The 20384-nt window shown below is 50.3% G+C and overlaps 1 protein-coding gene across 1 annotated transcript in view; it reads left to right on the top strand.

Moving 5' to 3' along the window:
• The window catches only part of SLC9A8 (solute carrier family 9 member A8), a 101204-nt gene extending 86295 nt beyond the window's left edge, over nt 1-14909 (top strand). Inside the window, exons 11-16 of the mRNA XM_049781369.1 lie at nt 2410-2526; nt 5197-5279; nt 8706-8817; nt 11644-11864; nt 13174-13320; nt 14075-14909. Of these exons, the coding sequence (XP_049637326.1) occupies nt 2410-2526; nt 5197-5279; nt 8706-8817; nt 11644-11864; nt 13174-13320; nt 14075-14182 (788 nt within the window). The 3' untranslated portion in view covers nt 14183-14909. The remainder of the gene's footprint in view (nt 1-2409; nt 2527-5196; nt 5280-8705; nt 8818-11643; nt 11865-13173; nt 13321-14074) is intronic.
• Nucleotides 14910-20384: the final 5475 nt, after the last annotated feature.

Genomic DNA, 20384 nt, shown 5'->3' on the forward strand with positions numbered 1-20384 from the left:
ACAGTACAGGTTTGTTAGTCTCTGAAGTGTCATGTTTGGTATGATTCATTAGGTTATTTTTGGCTCTGGAAATGCTCTGATCATTTTAATAGCACATTTCTGGAACCTTCCCAGAGCTAACAAATAACCTACGTACTATGCCAAGTGCAAGTGTGGCGCTTTCTCAGCCTGTTAAAAGGCCACCCAGAGAACACAGGCTGCAAGCAGCAGAGCCAAGAAGTGAGCGAGGCAGCACACATACAGTCTAGTGGGGCCAGAGGTAAGATGTGAAGGAGAGAAATGAGCCTCACATGAGCTAGGGATTTGGGGTGGGGAGCATGAATTTGGCGTGCAGGATTGTCAGCAAGGGGCAGCAGTGGAGGCTCAGGGCAGGGGCCACTGGGCAAGAGCTGGTGCTGTGACTGCTCTAGTTCTGTACCTCACTGTAGATACTGGGTTTCCTTTATGGAACACAGGCTTGCACTGGAGTCCTTCTAACCCTGAATACTGCTCAGGGTGACTCCTGAGCTGGAGCTAGAGCTGGAGCTGCCCCTGAGCACTGCCATAATATGCAAAATAATGAAATCTAAAGTCACTGCTGATTAAAAATTGCCATAGATATAATGGTGTCCTAGGGTTTTTGTTTGTTTGTTTTTCATTGTTTTTGGGTCACACCCAGCGGTGTTCAGAGGTCACTCCTGGCTCTGCACTTAGAAATCTCTCCTGGCAGGCACGGGGGACCATATGGGTGGGATGCCAGGAATCGAACTACTGTCCATCCTGGGTCAGCTGTGTGCAAGGCAAATGCCCTACCACTGTGCTGTCTCTCTGGCCCCTTGTTTTGTTTTTGTTTTGTTTTTTGTTTTTTGTTTTTTGTTTTTTTTTTGCTTTTGGTCTTTGGGCCACACCCGGTGGTGCTCAGTGGTTACTCCTGGCTATCTGCTCAGAAATAGCTCCTGGCAGGCACAGGGGGACCATATGGGACACTGGGATTCGAACCAACCACCTTAGGTCCTGGATCGGCTGCTTGCAAGGCAAACACCACTGTGCTATCTCTCCGGCCCCTTGATTTGTTTTAATACCCAGTGCTGTTCAGGGCTTACTCTTGGCAGGTGCTAGATTCTGGAAATCAAGCCCAGGTTCCCAGGTAGACCACATTTCGAAGCAAGCACCTGACCACTATGCTATCTTTCCAGACCTAGTTGTTTTTGTTGCTTCTGTTTAGTTTTGTTTTCCAGTTTGGTCTCAGAACACACTTGCTTTAAAAAAATAAAAATTAAAAAAAAAACATCTTGTCCAGGAATGGTCTGGAATCATAGAGCTCAGGCTCTCTGTATTCAAAGTGTGTGCTCACGGAGAGATAGCACAGCAGTGTTTGCCTTGCAAGCAGCCGATCAAGGACCAAGGTGGTTGGTTCTAATCCCGGTGTCCCATATGGTTTCCCCGTGCAAGCCAGGAGCTATTTCTGAGCAGACAGTCAGGAGTAACCCCTGAGCACCGCCGGGTGTGGCCCAAAAACCAAAAACAAAAAAAACAAAAAACAAAAACAAAGTGTGTGCTCATCATTTTGCCCATTGAGCCATGTCTCTGGTATTATGGCTTGAAGATAAACTTTCATAACAGGCTAGTGAAAGAACTGGCTATTTGCATAGTTAATCCCAGTGCCTCCAGACATGTGGTGGTAACCAGTGTCTCCCTGGGTATCTGGGGTCTCATTACAAGCTTGTTTGCTGATGAGCAATTGACCCAGATTCTGGCTCTGCTTTGACTTGGTCTTCTGGCAGTACTTCATGCTTGAGCCTAGCCAGCAAGCACCTTCAGTGCAGCCTGTTGCTCTGTTCCTTCATTGTGTTTTAAACAACTGAATACTTGTGGCTTCCTCTTTCCTCCCTTTTGTTTCTCTCCTTTCCAAGTGTCCTTCATTTCCGTGTCCTTGTGTCCCCCTTACTGTTCTCTGAATGGCTGCTTTCTAAAAAGGAGAGAATGAGGCTCATAGGCACCCAGAGCTCCAGGATTGATGAATCAGTGGGATCTCAGGGTTACTTCCTTTATGCTTTCTCATTTTCTTATTGTGCTGGCTGCTGTGGGTGCCAGGGACATGTGGGAAGTGTGGTTAATACTTGTGTATCACTTGGCAGGTGCAGGATTTTTTTTTATGTGTGTATGCATAGGGGCATTACCAGGGATTAAACCCAGGCCTTCACTCATTTCATCAGAAGTGATACCCTGGGGCCAGTACAGCAGATTCAGCAGGTTGGCATTTGCCTTGCCTAAGATTTACTGGAGTTCAATCCCTGACACCTGATATGGTGAGCTCCACCAGGAGTGATTCCTGAGTGCAGAGCCAGGAGTAAATTCTGAGTATTACTGAGTTTGGGGGAAAAAAAAAGTGCTGCCCTGGCTTATGTCTGTACCTACAATTCTCTCTAGGCATCATGGCTATCCTATTCTCTGGCATCGTGATGTCCCACTACACGCATCACAACCTGTCCCCTGTCACCCAGATCCTCATGCAGCAGACGCTGAGGACCGTGGCCTTTCTGTGTGGTGAGTTCTCCGTGTTCTTGCTGGGCCTGCCCAGAGCAGGGATAAATTCTTAGCAGGGCTTGGCAGGGTCTACCCAGAAAATACTCCCCTTGATACTCCCACTTTCAAACTCCAGAGGCAACTAGTGGAAATTGAACATCCACTGTGGTAGGACCCAAAAGTATCAGCAGCTTTCAATTGTGAACATTCAAGACCTATGTTTTTATGATTTTTTTGTTTTGTTTTTGTTTTTGGGTCATACCAGCAGCACTCAGGAGTTACTCTGGCTTTGCACTCAGAAATCGCTCCTGGCAGGCACAGGGGACCATATGGAATGCTGGGATTCAAGCCACCGTCTGTCCTGGATTGACTGTATACAAGGCAAACGTCCTACCACTGTGCTATCTCTCCGGCCCTTTTTTTTTTTTTTTTGGTTTTTGGGCCACACCCAGCGTTGCTCAGGCATTACTCCTGGCTATCTGCTCAGTAATAGCTCCTGGCAGGCACGGGGGACCATATGGGACACCGGGATTCGAACCAACCACCTTTGGTCCTGGATCGGCTGCTTGCAAGGCAAACACCGCTGTGCTATCTCTCCGGGCCCCCGGCCCTTGTTTTTGTGATTATTTTAAAGGGGCATTCAGGACCAGAGTGATAGCACAGAAAATCTTGCACACAGCTGACCTGGGTTTGAACTTCAGCACTCCATAGGGTCCTCCAACCCCTGCCAGGAGTAATTCCTGAGCACAGAGCCAGGAGTAACCCCTGAGCACTGCCTGGTGTGACACCCCCCCCCCCCCCAAAAAAAGTAGCAGGGAACATTTTACTCAAATATATTCCTTGAAGCAGATCTTAATGGATGTAGGTGAAAAGGCTGTAGTTTTTTGAAAAAAAAAAAAATAAATAAGGATTGTAACTGCAGATCATTAAAGTCTTGATAGTGGGGCTGGAGAGAGAGTACAGCATTCAGAACACTTGCCTTGAGCATGCCTGGCCCAGGTTTAATCCTTTGCATCCCTTATAATCCCTCAAGCAATGTTGGGTATGATCCCAAAACTAAATAAATTATGCTACAGGGGCTGGAGTGATAACACAGTGGTAGGGCGTTTGCTTTGCCAACCCAGATTCAATCCCTAGCATCCCATATCGTTCCTGAGCCTGCCAGAAATAATTTCTTAGTGCAGAGGTAGGAGTAACCCCTGAGCACTACCAGGAGTGGCCTAAAAACAAGACAAAAGAAATGACTAGAAACCGCAAGACTTTTCAGCCAACTCGCACTGAGCTTGGCGAGAGAGAAGTGGACCATTTTCCATTCTGGTGCACACACTCGTGTTCATGAGGGCATTGAAAGGCTGGCACTTGGGGAGGCTCTTCTGGAACATGTCTTGTAAAGCTGAGGATCCCATAATCGATATTTCCTTAGGCACAAGGACCTCCCCCAACTCTGATACCCATGGCCCCTCCCTTGTTTAGACCTCAGAGAGACTGTCCAGCTAATGCCATCCCCCGCTGTACCCACTCCTGTTACTGTCAGCATCTCCCAGTGGAACTCATCTGATTTTGAATGAGCCACAGCCTAGGTGGCCACAACAGGCTGTTCAGGCCTGGACTCAGCCTTCCACATAGACTCAAGTCTCTTCCAGCGCAGGCCTCCCTACAGTGTCCCCCTGAAAGCATAGGGATCACTCAAACCCATGATACATAACAGTCAAGGACAGGAAGGATGCCCAGCAAACCTCTTTGTACCCATCACATTAGCACCTGCTTGACCAGGCAACCCCATTCTGGCACGGGATGTGGAAAGTGGGCACAGGCAATGCAGGGCAGTTGGAGTCTCATCTCCGTGGGCACCACAGCATGTGACAGTGGCAGCATATCAGAACAGAACCAGAAAGAACCAGAGTTACACACACAGAGGGTACAACAGTAACCCTTGACCAAAATGACTGGTCATGTGCTGAGAGAAACGAGTCAGAGGTCCAGGGTCAGTTTGCTAGATTGGCAGTGGGGCAAGGAGGAAAAGGGCAAGAATCTGGTCCAGGTGTCTTAAAAAGATTCACATTTGAAGCAGCAACTGCAGTGATGAGCTACAAGAGTCCTGTTGGTCAGCGCCAGTCTGCAGCTGTGCTGGGAGGTATCCAGAATGCCCAAGGAGAGACATTTATTTACAAGGTGTTGGTTTCTCTTTCTGGAGACATAAGTGGCCACTTATCCAGACCCTTTCGTTGTCTCCACCATTTTGAGTCAGAAATGCCTCTTCCTGCTGATCCCGAGACTGTGGCTGGAATCGCAGGAGGGGAGGAACAAAGACCCTTTCTCACTAGTCCTCTGGCATCCCTGGCCCTACTAGAGTTTTTGCTGCTGAGCCCCAGTTGGGATTCTTGCTAATCACAGTGTTCAGCAAATGGACAGATTCATATATTTAATACCAGCCCCAGGGGAAGCATTTATTGGCATGTGAGTCTGACTGTCTGACTCATTCATTATTCTGAATAGCAAGTCCATGCCTACTTTAAGTGAGAAAAGAGTGAGGGGATAAAAGTACAAATGTGAGACCCAGGCTTGGCTGCAGAAGTTTCCGGAAAACATGCCAAGGGCTGTGTGTTGTCTCGTGAGTGCTTTCTGAATGTTTTCTTGACAATTGGATGACAATGACTGAGAATGAATAATCCACTCTTTGGTTTGTTTCAGAAACATGTGTGTTTGCATTTCTTGGCCTGTCCATTTTTAGTTTCCCTCACAAGTTTGAAATTTCCTTTGTCATCTGGTGCATAGTAAGTATTTTTCTTGTTTTTTTTTTTAATTTAATTATGTATTTGTAGATCAGTGACCACATGTTCTGGATTCATTTATGTAACTGTTAACTGTTCAAGTCAACAGCTACATAGACGTTCTTCTGTTGAAAGTTGCGTTCATTAAAAACTCACAAGCATGGTAAAAGGAAAGAGGGGTGAAATTAAGAGCATGTCATTTCTCAGGGGAAAAAAAAGAATGTGTCATTTCTCTAGGAAAAGATTTTGCTTAGCTCTTAATTTTCAATGTACTCAAATGTTGTCTCCTTTTACAAAGTACAAGTTGATTTCATTTTAAATCCAGTGGCAAAAAAAAAAAAGGAAAAAATATACCTGTGTAATTGGTAATAACATGTCAAAATTTAATGCCCATAAAAGAGAAATCTGTAAGAGAAGTGTAGCCAAATGTTGTCAGTGGTAGAGACCCAGGAATGGTCTCTTTCTCATTCTGAATAATATTAATGCTCCCTTATTCTTGCATGGCTCTGTCTTAAATGTCCATTGATACCCATGACCTTGGGTGATTATTTAAAGATCACCATGCCTGCCCTTCTAGGGAGACTCATCCACAAGACTCAGACCAAATGATTGTACCATCAAGGGGGCCTGGGAAACAGCATCGTCCTTGGTCTTTGGGAGACAGTGTCAGGGCCTGGGACTGTGAGAATTTATTTATTTTTTATAAATTATCTTTATTTAAACACCGTGATTACAAATATAATTGTAGTTGTATGATTACAGTCATGTAAAGAACACCCCCCTTCACCAGTGCAGGATTTCCACCACCAATTTCCCAGATCTACCTACTCCCCACCCTACCCATACCTGTACTCGAGACAGGCTTTCTTTTTCCCTCATTCATTCACATTGTTATGATAGTTTTCCATGTAGTTATTTCTCTAACTGCACTTATCACTCTATGTGGTGAGCTTCATGTCATGAGCTGCACCTTCATGGGAAGATGGGGGGAAATAAGGGTTGGGACTGAGGCAGTAAAATATTAGAAATGAGATTTGTAGGGCAGTATCAAGGTGTGAGAATTTATTTTAAATTCATCGATATTGTTAACTTTCTATAGGTTTGGAGAGATAGCACAGTGGGCAGAGCACTTGCCTTGCACGTGCTGGCTAGGTTCTATCCCAGCACCCTATATGATCTCCGAGCCCCACCAAGAGTGATCCCTGAGCATCCCTGAGCGCAGCCATGAATAAGACCTGAGCACTGCTGGGTTTTCCCCCCCCAAAAAAAAAGGCAAAAATTACCTTTAAAGCATAACTGAGAAATTTAATCAAGTTTAATCAGGAGGGTGGTGAAATGGAATGAGGAGAAGACGTTGGAATATTTAGCATCTGCAAGAAGGATCCTAACCATCTCATCAAAGTTACACCATTTAGGCACTTAGCCTGCCCTTTTAGGTCCTTTTAGGCCCTTCCCTTCTCTCCTAGGAACTATGAATTCACTCACTAATTCATGCTCTAATCCTAAGGATCTAATCTCTCTGTTATCTCCTAAATTCTCTCACACTGAGGTAATTAAGTAGCATAAATAATTGTTTTCAAAGGCCCTAATCCATCACACTCTGTTACTAACTCTACTTTATCCCACCACTCACAGACACACCCAGTCCTCAGCACTTTACCATTGAAAGCAAGCTTGTCTGTAGCTCCATTGGGCATCGAGAACTGAGGCCAAGAGGAGGGGTGGGAGAGAAAGATGGTCTCCCACTCCTCAGTGAGGCTGCATTGCTTCTGTACTCTGAGGTCTGCCCCACATGCTCAGGTTTCCAGCCAAGAGTAGCCGCAGATGCTCGTTTACTCGTCTTCAATGTGGTCCCTAAGGAAACCTGAAATACGAGTATGTATAGGAGTGTAGGACCCGACTTCAGCGAGTGGTCACAGCCCCCAAGGATGGGAGTAGCATGAGAGGCTGCCTGTGGTAGTGACTCAGTTTCTCCAAGCCATTCCCAAGCAGTGTAGCTTACAGGGGCCCTGGCTGGGTCACAGTTCCTGACACAAGTCCCCGCCACTCTCTATGTAGACTCATTTGGACCAGACAGTCTCCCACTTCCCCTTGTGTCTGAAATGCAGATGGTGATACCGGCTTCCCAGAACCATAGTAAAGATCTAAGTTAACCAACTGAGATATGTCAAGTGCCACCCACATCTCCTGGCACATAACTGGCCGTGCCAAGGGCTACTGTTGCTCAGTTGCCTAGCCAAGCATGCAAGCCAAATTTCATGCAGTTTATGTCTGTGAAAGGAATTAGCTTAGGTCCAGGGAGAAGGCCATGGAGTGCAAGTAGGAGGGGGGTCATCCCGATTTCTGTCCCCACCCACCAGGCCCAAGCAGCACCACACCTTCAGCCTGAGTTTGGGGATGGCCCCTTTTTAAGAGGAAAAACTAATGAGCTCAGAGTCTGTGCGTGCCCATGTATGTGTCACTGTTTTCAGACTCATTGCACTAAGAATCAAGATGAAGAAAATCAAGCAAGTAGGTCATTCTCCTCCAGGAGACGAGTGCTGCCTGCACTGTTAGTCCAGTTGGGTCCCCAGAGACAAGGGATCCTTCGCCATGACAGAAAACTGTCCAGGCAGGAAGTATGGGTCTCCTTCTGGAGCCTACCTTTGAATTATTGGAAGCAGGAAGCAACAGTGCTTAGGGCCACCCCTGGCACTGTGCTCAGGGGACTATGTGGTGCTGGGGCTGGAACCTGGAGCTCCTGCATGCAAAGCAAGTGCTCTGCCCACTGAGCCAACTCCCACTCACCTAGTCCTTTCTGTGCAGAGAACAGCTATTATGTACACTCCCAATGGTCTTCAAACTACAGCCCGCGGGCCACATATTGTATTTATTCCCATTTTGTTTCTTCACTTCTAAATAAGATATATGCAGTGTGCATAGAAATTTGTTCATAATTTTTGTTTTTACTATAATCTGGCCCTCCAACAGTCTGAAGGACAGTGAACTGGCCCCTGTTTAAAAAATTTGAGGACCCCTGAAGCCCTCCTACAACCCCTGAGGAATAGGAGGGTGGGTGGCATAAGAGACACAGGGTTCCCTGTCTCTCCCTGCAGGGCTAGTCCTGTGGGAAATGATTAGTGCAGGCAGTTCCCTGCAGAGAGCCCAAGGGACTTATCTGACCCTTAAATTAATCCTAAAATACCTCTGTGAGGCCTCCTAGTGTCCCTTTGGGTCCACTGTCATTGATCCCTTGTTAGTTGCTCTGTCAAAGGGACAGGGACACTCCCAGTCCAGCTGTCTTCCCTGCTTCATGGTTCAGGGAGCTAGTGTGCCCAGGTGTGGCATAGCCAGGTGGTCAGGTATGGCCAGGACTAAAGTGGCTTAATGAGTGCCACAGGCTTTGCCAGCTTAGCAGGGGTTTCTGAGGCTGGCACATTGCCTTAACAGGTGCTGGTGCTGTTTGGCCGAGCAGTGAACATTTTCCCTCTTTCCTACCTCCTGAATTTCTTCCGTGATCACAAAATCACACCCAAGATGATGTTCATCATGTGGTTCAGCGGTAAGTATCACAGCAACATCCAGTGCCAAGCATGAGATTAGGGCACATACCTGGCTGCTTGCTGGAGTCATGGCAAAGCAGGTGCACCTCATGAGCACCCCACCAGGTGAGTGCTGAGATGGAGTCCAGGGGTTGAGGCTCAGGCTCAAGGGCAAAGGATTTGCTTGGGGTGGCAGGCTCACAAGTAGAACCAGGAACACCCATCACCTACCCACTCTCTGCTTGGCCCATGGGTGAGTTGTGCCCAAAGTGAGCCATTCCCAGGTGAGCTGTGCCCAATGCTGCCTCTACTAAAGGCTGGGCTCTGCCCACTTTTCTTTTCTTTTCTTTTTTTTTTTTTTTTTTTTTTTTTTTTTGTGATTCTGGGCATCAAATTTAGGACTTCCCTTGCACAAGTTGAATGTTTTACCTGAGTGAGCCTCACCCTAGTCCTCATGTGTATATTTTCTTTTTTTTTTTTTCCCTTGGTTTTTGGGCCACACCCGTTTGACACTCAGGGGTTACTCCTGGCCATGCGCTCAGAAATTGCTCCTGGCTTGGGGGACCATATGGGACGCTGGGAGATCGAACCTCGGTCTGTCCTACGCTAGCGCTTGCAAGGCAGACACCTTACCTCTAGCACCACCTCTCTGGCCCCATGTGTGTAAGCTAGAGAGAGTCCAGGCTTCACATGATGTGGGGTTGGGGGGCTACTTCAATCCTGAGCATCAGCGGGAGACACCAGAGTACAGAGCTGGGAGTAATTTCCAAGCAAACCTGGGAATACTAGCCCAAAGGAGCGCATGTTTCACATAGTGAGGCTGTATGTCCAGAGCTCCTGATCTCCCCCCCCCCCCAATGATTTCCAGCCTCTCTTTCTTGGCCCCACCTTTCTCTGCTGGTTTCTCCCATCATTTCCATAATTGAGGGCTACATAGAGGGCACAAAGGGCTGAGCACATGTTCTGCATTCCATCCCCAATACTTCATGGCCCCCTGAGCACTGCTGGCATGGTACCTCCAACCACCTGTGTTGCAGAGTTCCATGTATGGCTGACAGAAAAAAAATAAGTTTTAGGAGCCGGGCGGTGGCGCAAGAGGTAAGGTGCCTGCCTTGCCTGCGCTAGCCTTGGATGGACCACAGTTCGATCCCCCGGCGTCCCATATGGTCTCCCAAGCCAGGAGCAACTTCTGAGCGCATAGCCACAGGAGTAACCCCTGAGCGTTACCGGGTGTGGCCCAAAAACCAAAAAAAAAAAAAATAATAAGTTTTAGGGGCAGGAGAGATAGCATGGAGGTAAGGCGTTTGCCTTTCATGCAGAAGGTCATCGGTTCGAATCCTGGCGTCCCATATGGTCCCCCGTGCCTGCCAGGAGCAATTTCTGAGCATGGAGCCAGGAGTAACTCCTGAGCACTGCCGGGTGTGACCCAAAAACCACAAAAAAAAAAAAAAAAAAAGTTTTATATCTAAAAAAAATTTAGAAAGGGCCAGAGCAGTGGTGCAAGCGGTAAGGCGTCTGCCTTGTCCATGCTAGCCTAGGATGGACCGCTGTTCGATCCCCTGGCATCCCACATGGTCCCCCAAGCCAGGGGTGATTTCTTTTTGGCGGGGGGCTTGGGTCACACCCGGCAGCACTCAGGGGTTCCTCCTGGCTCTATCTCAGAAATTGCTCCCGGCAGGCTCGCGAGACCACATGGGATGCCAGAATTCGAACCACCGTCCTTCTGCATGCAAGTTAAATACCCCACCTTCATGCTTCTCTCCAGCCACCAGAAACGATTTCTGAGCACATAGCCAGGAGTGACGCTTGAGCAACTTCTGAGCGCATAGCCACAGGAGTAACCCCTGAGCATTACCGGGTGTGGCCCAAAAACCAAAAAAAAAAAAAAAATGAAAACAAAAAAATTAGAAAAAGCTGAAGTCTCTTCCCAGCAAGAAGCCAATGCCACCAACCTAGTCCCACTCACATCCTGTCCCGCCCTTGCCTGACCACTGCCCCAACCTCTGTGATGAGCTGATTTTGCTGATTTCACTTCCTTCCCTTAGTCCACAAGCTGGATGTGACTTTGTCAAGGATTCCATAACCTCTGGCAGCCAGACCTGGTAGTTGGGGCCGGGCAGACATCACTATCCACCTCTTCCCTCTGAGCTCCGTCCTCCTTCTGACCTTGCCCTGGGCTCCCAGGCTATGTTCTTGGTTCCCCTGCTTTCCCTGGGGTTCCTGTGCAGCTTCGCTACTTCCTTTGTTGACACCCCCGCTATATTGACTTCCTCAGGGTTCAGTCCAAGGCATGCTTCTGCTCATGTTCTCACATGGTCCCCTGTGCTGTTTAACTTCTCTCCTTCAACTTCCCTCCTCCAAGTAGAGGCTCCTGCAGCTAAACTCTCTCAAGCCTTAGCATCTCATCACTGCCTCCTCCACCCTGAGACACGGGTATGCTGAGGGTGGGTTAATAAGCCTGTCTACCTGTAGCCCACGTGGCTGAGTCAGTCCTCTCACTTGGGAGACCCCAAGACTATAAGTGGCAGAATCCAGAGTCACGGGGACTGAGGGCAGAGCAGGACCACCCCCTTTGTCCTTAGCATCAGGGAGACCAGGATGTTTCCCAGCTCAGTGTGGGCACCTGGGGCAAGCAAACAATGGGCCTTGATGGGTTTCAGGCCCTTTCCTTCCACTCAGGAAACCCTATGCCTGCCCTTAGCCCTTCATCTCTGCCTTGCAAAGCTTCCTATGACTAGCCACTGCCCAGAGGCATAGACCTGGCTGCTACCAGGGGCCCAGGTAGCTGTGCGGACAGTGTATCCACAAACCCAGCTGCTGTCTCCCACAATCAACCCTGTCCCCAGGCCTGCGGGGTGCCATCCCCTACGCCCTGAGCCTACATCTGGACCTGGAGCCTATGGAGAAGCGGCAGCTCATCGGCACCACCACCATCATCATTGTGCTCTTCACCATCCTGGTGCTGGGTGGCTGCACCATGCCGCTCATCCGCCTGGTGGACATCGAGGACGCCACCGCTCGGCGCCGAAACAGGAAGGACGTGAACCTCAGCAAGACAGAGAAGATGGTGAGCATCCGCCCACACCGCCCTTCTGGGGGCCATACCTGGCAGGGCTCAGGCTGACTCGGACTAATGCTCAATGGTCACTCTGGGGGGGTTGCTCCAGGATCACTCCTGGTGGTGCTCAGAGCAGACCCCAGGCTCTATGCTCAGGGATCACTCCTGGGAGTGCTCAAGGCTGACTTCTGGGACTGGGACTGTGCTCAGGGATCGCTCCGAGGGGTGCCTAATTAGGGGTCCTGGCTCTGTGCTCGGGGATCACTCTTTAAGGCTCTGGAAACCATACTGGGCACCAGGGATCAACTCAGGTCATCCAGGAGGCTCCTCCTTGCCCACCCCCACAGAGCCTAGGACTGGCAGGCCCTGTACCATGTGCCCCTCATGTCTGAAAGTTTCCCTCTGAGACCTAAGTGGAGGAGCTGGTGCTCACAGTGGCTTTGTGGGTGAATGAGGCCCCAGGCCCAAGCCCCAGGCTACTCAGGCAGCAGCCATTGCACATTCCCTGCCCAGTAGACCTGGCCCCTTCCTCCACCTGCCTGTACTCCCAGCAGACTCCGATCTCTGCCCGTGCTGGGCAGCTCTAGCAGAGTGGAAGGGGAATGTGGTTCCTCTGTGGGCCGCAGACACCCTGACCCCACTTCCTTATGTTTGAAACCAAATCTCTAGACCTGCTATGCTGACACAGGATGTGGAACTGGGCAGTGGAGCTCTGTGTGGGGCCTAGCAGCACATTGCTTTTGTGTGTCTGAGCCACACCTAGCATTGCTCAGGAGTTACTCCTGGCTCTGCACTCAGGAATCACTCCTGAAAGGATCATATGGAGTGCCAGGGATTGAATCTGGTTGGCTGTGTGAAAGCAAGTTCCTCCCCACTGCACCATCTCTCTAGCCCGCCTAAAAGTTCCTTTTTTTTGGGGGGGGGGGGCACACCCAGTGGCACTCAGGGGGTTACTCCTGGCTCTGCACTCAGAAATCGCTCTGGCTCAGGGGACAATATGGGATGCCGGGGATAGAACCACATCTGTCCTGAGTCAGCTGCGTGCAAGGCAAATGCCCTACCACTGTGCTATCTCTCCGGCCCCATAGAAGTTCATTTCTTATTGACTAGGCTACTCATCTTGGGAGCACCTGTTGGTGAAGCTGTAGCAGTTGGTATTTGCTCAGAGCAAAGCCTTGGGGACCAAGAAGGGGTTGGGGTGAGTCTCCCAGCCCTCCAAGGTGTAGAGGGCAAGCCCATGATCTACTGACTCTGCCTGTAGCCCCTCTGCAGGTGGGGAGGCCTTTAGAGTGGTCTAACAACCATGCTCCTCTCCAAGGGCAACACAGTGGAGTCGGAGCACCTATCGGAGCTCACAGAGGAGGAGTACGAGGCACACTACATCCGGCGGCAGGACCTCAAGGGCTTTGTGTGGCTGGATGCCAAGTACCTGAACCCCTTCTTCACACGCCGCCTGACCCAGGAGGTGCGAGGGCTCTCCCTCTTCCCCAAGGACCTGGGATGATTGGAGCTGGCCAGGCAGGCACATGGCACTCAGTGGTGGTTCTTGGCAAAGCTGCACTGTGAGGCTCAATCACGACAGGCCCATCACATGTCGGGCTCCAAGCAGGGCTTCATTCAGGAATGGGGTCCTTGCCTTCCTCCAGAGGGTCACGGGTTGCCCTAAAAGCATCCTGCCCATGCAAGCCTCCAGGGTTGGGTCCTCAACCCCTATCCCACTTAGGCAGTCACGGCCAGCATATAAGCTCTGCCAACAGTGTCTCCATCAGGATCCTTCATGCCTTGGGAGTCCAGATGAAATAGTACCCTGAGGGCACATGGCCATGCCCACCCACTGGGCACAGAGCTACCATGCTAGATGCTAGAGACCCTGTTCTTCACCATCCGCCATCCTTTCTTGGCCTCCATCCACAAGAATATTTGTGACTACGTGCCTTTGTCCTGTATCTCCCACCTGACAGCATACAGGGTGCTCAGCCTGCTGCCCCAGCCCCAAGCAGACCCCAAAGCTGATTTTGACTCGACCCAAACCTGACCCTGACCATGACCCTGGCCCAGTGCTGACTTCAGGCTTATCCTTACCCTTCCTAACTCTGATCCTAGCCTTGACCTTGACCCCAATCACAACCCCGACCCTGACCTAAATCCCAACCCCTGACCCCAAGCCCCAAGCTTGATCTCAGTCATTCCTCTGATGCCAGCACGCTGTTTCTGGGTAGGATCTGCACCATGGGCGCATCCAGATGAAGACCCTCACCAACAAGTGGTACGAAGAGGTGCGCCAGGGCCCCTCAGGCTCTGAGGACGATGAGCAGGAACTGCTGTGAGATGGGACCCCATGCCTCACGTGCAGGAATGTGCCCTAGTGGCGTTCTGGCACAAGCAAGCCCAAGACCAAGACTGCTCTGCCACAACTTTCCAGGCTCATGATCCCGATGATCCAAAGGCCAAGTCTTCTCAGCCAGAACTTTGTGGCCTGCAAACCTGTGTTCCTGTGTTCTGCGGTGTGTATCTGCCTGCTCAGCTTAGGACGGGACAGGGGGCTACTGGCCACTGTGCATCCCCCCTACCACACCAAGGGGCATAGCACACCAACCCTGGTCCTGGGTGAATGTTTGTTTACATGAGACTCCACCCTCCTTCCCTCTTGGGTTCTAGGGGTGAGTGAGCTACCCTCTGGAGGCACTGGGTATAGGCAGAGCCTCCCCTGCCATCTGAGTTAGCCTAAATCCCTGCACTTTTATAAATGCCCTCCCTGAAAACTCCCCCCTGGGGGTCTTGACTCCAGATACCCTGCTCTGGGGAGCCTCTGTGGGGCGCCCCCAGCTGACTGCTGTCTCATCACTGCTAATCGGCCCTCTAGATACTACTGAAGCCTCCCCTCCTTCCCAGGACACACACACAACCATTCAGTCCAGGGTTCCAGACCCAGGCATAGAGATATACTCTCATCTACAGCTCCAACAGAGATCTACACTCATCTATACATGCACACATTCACTCCATGAACCCCACACACACGTGTCTACACACTCCAGCCTCAGATGCACATGTGCACTCACACTCATTCACTCCATGTCCCAGACAACACACAAGGACTTCAGGCCCAGCTGCCTCAGGAAGCCTGTCTACAGAAACCAAGAAACAGGGACTCTGGCTTTGAGAGGCCCCTTGTGGACTCTGTGGCCCTGCTCATTGCATAGCCATTGGCAGCCTCCAGCCCTGCAGTCTGGACCTGAACCAGATGTCCACTGTCAGTCTGGCCCATCCATCACCCCGCCACAGTGCTCAGGGTCGCAGACCAGCCCCTCTGTTTTGCCCTGCCCAGTGTAGCTGCTAGGCCAGGCAACAGGAATCTCCTGTTTCTTCCACAAGTGGAAAGTAAACTGGCACTTTGCATTGGGGAGGCCTAAGGGTCACTGAGATGGGTCCTGAGGCTTCTATATGCAGAGCTGTGCTCCAGCCCTTTGAGACCCACCCTGCCTGCAGCTAAAGTCAGGCCAGATGTCTCCCATCTCCCACCTACAAGATGTGAACCAGTCAAGGACCTTCAGTGCTACAGCAAGACAGGAGCAGCAGAGGACAGGTGGGACCCGGAGGTCCATTCTTGCTCACTTTTCAATCATCAGTCACAATGCCCCCCCAGGACCGAATCAACTCAAGCTGGTCAGCTGCCACCTTTTCCTCAGTTTCTACTGTGTTCAGACCAAATGGTGAAAATGGTCTCAACCTGTGGGCCTCTACCGCCCCCTGCTGACCGAGTGGGAGGTTAGACACCTGTCAGCGCTTTTGGAACAAAGCATAGGGCTTGTTCCCTAGTGGACTTTTTAAGGTCTCTGTTTGAGAATCCAAATTTTGCTGCTAGCATACCTAATAATCCTATCACCCAGGGTAGTGAGTACCTAGAAGAGATCAGAGACCCGCATGACCCTAAGCCACCCACACAGCACATTTATTCTAGAGAGTAATAGTAGGGCAGGTATCATCACCAAGCGCACCTGGGTTAGATCCCAGCACCCTGAGGAATGACCACACCCCAGGCTCTCATAGCCCTTCCATAGCAGGTCATGGGTTTTGGAGCCACTTCTTGGGATCTGCACATGCTTTCTGCACTCCTACGCTTATGGACCTCTGTGAACACCAAAACTGAAGCTTCAAGTGGGAAGGCCAAAACCTGATCTTTTTCTTTTGTTTTTGGTTTTGGTGTTTTTTGTTGTTGTTGTTGGGTTTTTTTTGTTTTTTTTGTTTTTGTTTTTTTGTTTTTTTTTTTTTTATCACACCCGGCAGTGCTCAGGGGTTACTCCTGGCTCTATGCTCAGAAATCGCTCCTGGCAGGCTCAGGGGACCATATGGGATGCCGGGATTCAAACCACCGTCCTTCTGCGTCTAAGGCAAACGCCTTACCACTGTGCTATCTCTCCGGCCTGCAGAAAGATCTTTCGGAGGGTCCCCATAAGCCTGTGTGAATGGGCTCAGTTCCACACATGCTCAGGCCCTCAGCCAGGTCAAAGATGCCCACACTCATACCGGCCCCTCTCTGTGTATTGCACAGTGACGGGCAGCCTAGGGAGGCCAGGGTCTTAAAGACGGGGCATGGAAGCCATGTCTCCCAAATTCGGGGTCTCAGGCCTTCATCAGAAGCCAGGCTTGCCCCTGACATGGGGCCTGCACACTTATGGGCATGGTCACCTTCCTGCTGAAGCCACACACCCACAATTTCTGGGCACAGGAGAGCTGCGGGATTGCAGGCCACCTTGTTCCTCCAGACTGGTCCCACTACACCTGCTCATGATGTTAATCAGGGTCTGGTGTTCAAGCTTGATTTTGTGTCCCAATGAAAGATTTTAGAGTTCTACTTTTGTTTTCCCTTGGCGGTGTTCTGAGAACTATATGGGATGCTGGGTATTGAACTCATGCCAGCCACATGCAAGGTAAGCATCCTCCCACTAGGTTTCTGCTTTTACTCGTTTTCAGGACCACTGAGAAAGTCAATCTTAAACTTGTCCTCTCTGATGGCTCCTGGGAGCTGACTGGCCAGTTTCCTTCTGGGATAAAACATGTTGGGGGAACAGTGACCCTGTTTAACCCCATGGCACTCTGGAGAATTCCAAAAGAACCAGATATGTGACTAGAAATAAAGTTGAATGCTGCTAACATGGTCTGCTTGTGGCTTCAGGGCTTTGCCAAGGCCCTGGATGCTGTTCTGTACCACCCCATTTCCCTTGTGTAGGAGAATGGGCTTCCGGCCTGATCATGCCCCTGTAGCCCTCCCTCTGACCTGCTTCAACCCTCTTCAACATTCCCCTGCCCAACCTGTGCAGCTAGGGTTTGAGAGGATCTTTAGGCAGGAGGGTGTGCCTGGCCCACAACCTCCTGGCCCTGAGCCTTTACTCAGTCTTTTCCACACCCAGAGACCAATAGAAGCAGCAGTGAGTCAGTCCTGGCCCCTTCTGTACCTCAAAAGGACAATTACCCATACCCTGAACCCCGCCCCAGAGCCTTGGGGCACCCTTAACTGCTTTCCTGTCTCTGCTGGAGGCAATGACTGTTGCTGGTCCACCACAATATATGGCAAATGTCACAATACCCACACAGTGGTCATGGCAGACTGGTCCATGTAATGCTGAAGGATCTTGACTGTCCCTGGGAGGCTCTGGGTACTAACTGAACTGCATCCTCTGGATCATGGAGGCCGGAAAGGCAAATCAAAACAAAATTAATCCAGAAAAACATCTGTCACAGCATCTCTTCAGGTTAACGGTCACTCGAAGCATCTCCTCACACTGAGAACAAGGACTTGGCAAGGATCTGCCAAGTGTGACCTGTAGTCACACTGAAAGTCCTGGGTCCTGCAAGAATGGCCCAGCCCAGTTGTAATAGGAATGGGAGTGGGGGATCTGGGCTTCTCACCCTCCATGCACCTTTACCTGTTGTGGTCATTAATTGGCCCCTTGGATGTTGTGTCATTGATTGGGAGCGATCAATATGCCCTGTGACGGGGGAGGGACGGGGCTTTGAGCAATAGCACAGCAGGTAGGGTGTTTGTCTTGCATGCAGCCAAACCAAGCTTTGATCCTCCTCATCCCAAATGGTTCCCCAAACCTGCCAGGAGTGATTTTTGAGTGCAGACCTGAGTGCCGCTGGATGTGGCCCAAATAAAATGTCCAGTGAGTTCTAAGGCATAAAAATAAAAAGGGAGAGGGTGAAGTGATAGCATAATGGTAGGGTATTTGCCTTGCACACTGCCGATCCAGGGCTGACCCAGGTTTGATTCCAGGTATCCCATATGGTCCCCCCAACCTGCCAGGAGCGATTTATGAACACAGCCAGGAGTAACCCTTGAGTGCCATCAGTGTGGCCCCCCCCAAAAAAAAAATCTCAGGCATGAGGATTGGCCTCCTGCCAAAGCAGACTGTCAGGCACATTCCTCCTTGGTGCTACTATTGCTCGAGCTCGGATCAGGTGCACAAAATCAAAATAATCATGATACAACTTCTTGGAGAGAAAAGCAGTGTCTGGGGCTACTCCCATCTTGATGCTAGAGGATCGTAGTGGTGCTGGGACTGTACCTAGGGTCCCACATAATTTGTGCTCACCTGTTTGAACCATCTCTGGCTCCAGAAAAGCAGAGAGTTGGGTCTGTTTTTGTTGTGTGGTCACATTTGACAGTGTTCAGGGCTTTTGCTTGTCCGCACTTGTGGATCATTCCTCATGGTGCTTAGGGAACCATATGCAGTGAGGGATGACCCTAGGTCAGCTGAGTAAACTATGAGTCCTTAGCCTCTGTTTGTTCTCTCTCCTTTCTCTCTCTCCACCTAAAATAATAGATATAGGGCCGAAGATAACTAAATGCTTTGAGTGCATAATTTGCATGCTGGAAGCTCAGGTTTAATCCCCAACGATGCATTGACCCAAGCGATCCCAAAACACTAAGCCAGGAGTAACCACATACCACTATTAGGTGGGCCAGAATAAAAAAGATAATGAACTAAATATATACATTAACTTCTAAGCAGTAAATCTGTTGGGCAAGAGTGCTCAGGAGACTGAGCAGGCCTCACATACAAGCTTGAGTTCCACTTCCACACGACCTGGTTCTCATGGTCTCAGAGCAGCACCACCAGGGCCAGAGCAATGGCACAACAGGTAGGGTGTTTGCCTTGCATGTGACTGATCCCAGTTCGACCCCTGGCATCACATATGGTTCCCCAACCACTGACAAAAATGATCCCTGAGCACCGAGCCAAGAGTAACCCTTGACACTGCCAGGAGTGGCCCACAAACAAACAAAAAGCACTTCTGGGTGTGACCCAAAAGCCAAAATCTGAAGCAGGAAGTGGTCAAGGCGCTTGGACCATGACTGCCATGTGGATCCTCAGATCCTCATGATCGTGTGCTGGATTGGGCTACTGTAGGCCCCGTCCCCACTTCGAAGCACCCCCATACCCCTGCCATCAGGAGGAGCTATCCCTGGGCAGTGCTAGTCCCTTGCTCCACAGGAGCTGGAGGCCTTTGAGAAGGCCAGGGATGCACCTGTCCCCCAAGAACCATGCCTGCAGCAAAAACCTGTAACAAAAGCAGAGGCCAGCTGCAGCCAGAAGCAGGTAGACTGGAGGCAGAGCAACTCTGCCAGTGAAGGCCAGGGTACCCTGACAGATGGCCTCTCACCTGCTGTCACCACCCTCCAGGATACAATGTGGTATCTGGAAACAGCCAGGTTCCAGGTAAAAATGGAGCCTCCTCTGAAGGTGAGGAAGGAGGCTCTTGAAGGAGAACCACAAGACCCTGAAAGTCTTATCTTCTACCTGAAACTCATCACCAATGCCCCCCACCCTGTGTCTAAGAACAGGGACCATACTAGTTACTGATGTGCCAAGCCCCACCCTCATCAGACCTGTGAGAAATGCTCTTTCTCTCCTCCTTCTGTTGCCTTTGTTGCTCTATTTCTAGGTGATATGTACATTTCTAGTTTATGTAAGAAGGCAGCAAGCTTTGGAAGAGGAGCCACTGCCTGGTGTAAGCTCAGCAAGGACACAGAGGCCAGCAGTGGGGTGGCAGCAAATGCAGATTCTGGCACAATCTAGGTTACTCCATGATACAGTATGTTTAGGGGAATGTGAGCAAATGGGGGTGGGTATCGAAGGGCCCTTTGAAGGTAGAACCCACCTCAGCTCTAAGTAGAGGCCCAGGTGTTGGGGAATCATCAGTTTCAGTACAGTTCTGGGATCCTCACAAGGAGCTGGGGTGGCCTGGCCTGCTGAGATCATAATGGCTGGGTGTGGGGAACAGACAAACCAACTGGCCATGGACTCAAGCTACTGGAGCTGGATTCAATAACCAGAAAGGAAAGTGCTATGTTATTAGGGATTTGGGGGTAAGTGTCACTCCTGAAGTCCTGGAGACGGGGTCTCTTTCTGAAAAGCAGAGGCCTGCCCCTTGGGCCCCTCTGCCTTCCCTCAGGCCAACTGTGGAGATGGACCACTGAGCCTCAAACCAAGGGGAGACCCAGGATATGGAATAGACACTTCA

This window comes from Suncus etruscus, chromosome 9, assembly GCF_024139225.1.
Source record: "Suncus etruscus isolate mSunEtr1 chromosome 9, mSunEtr1.pri.cur, whole genome shotgun sequence".
NCBI lineage: Eukaryota > Metazoa > Chordata > Mammalia > Eulipotyphla > Soricidae > Suncus > Suncus etruscus.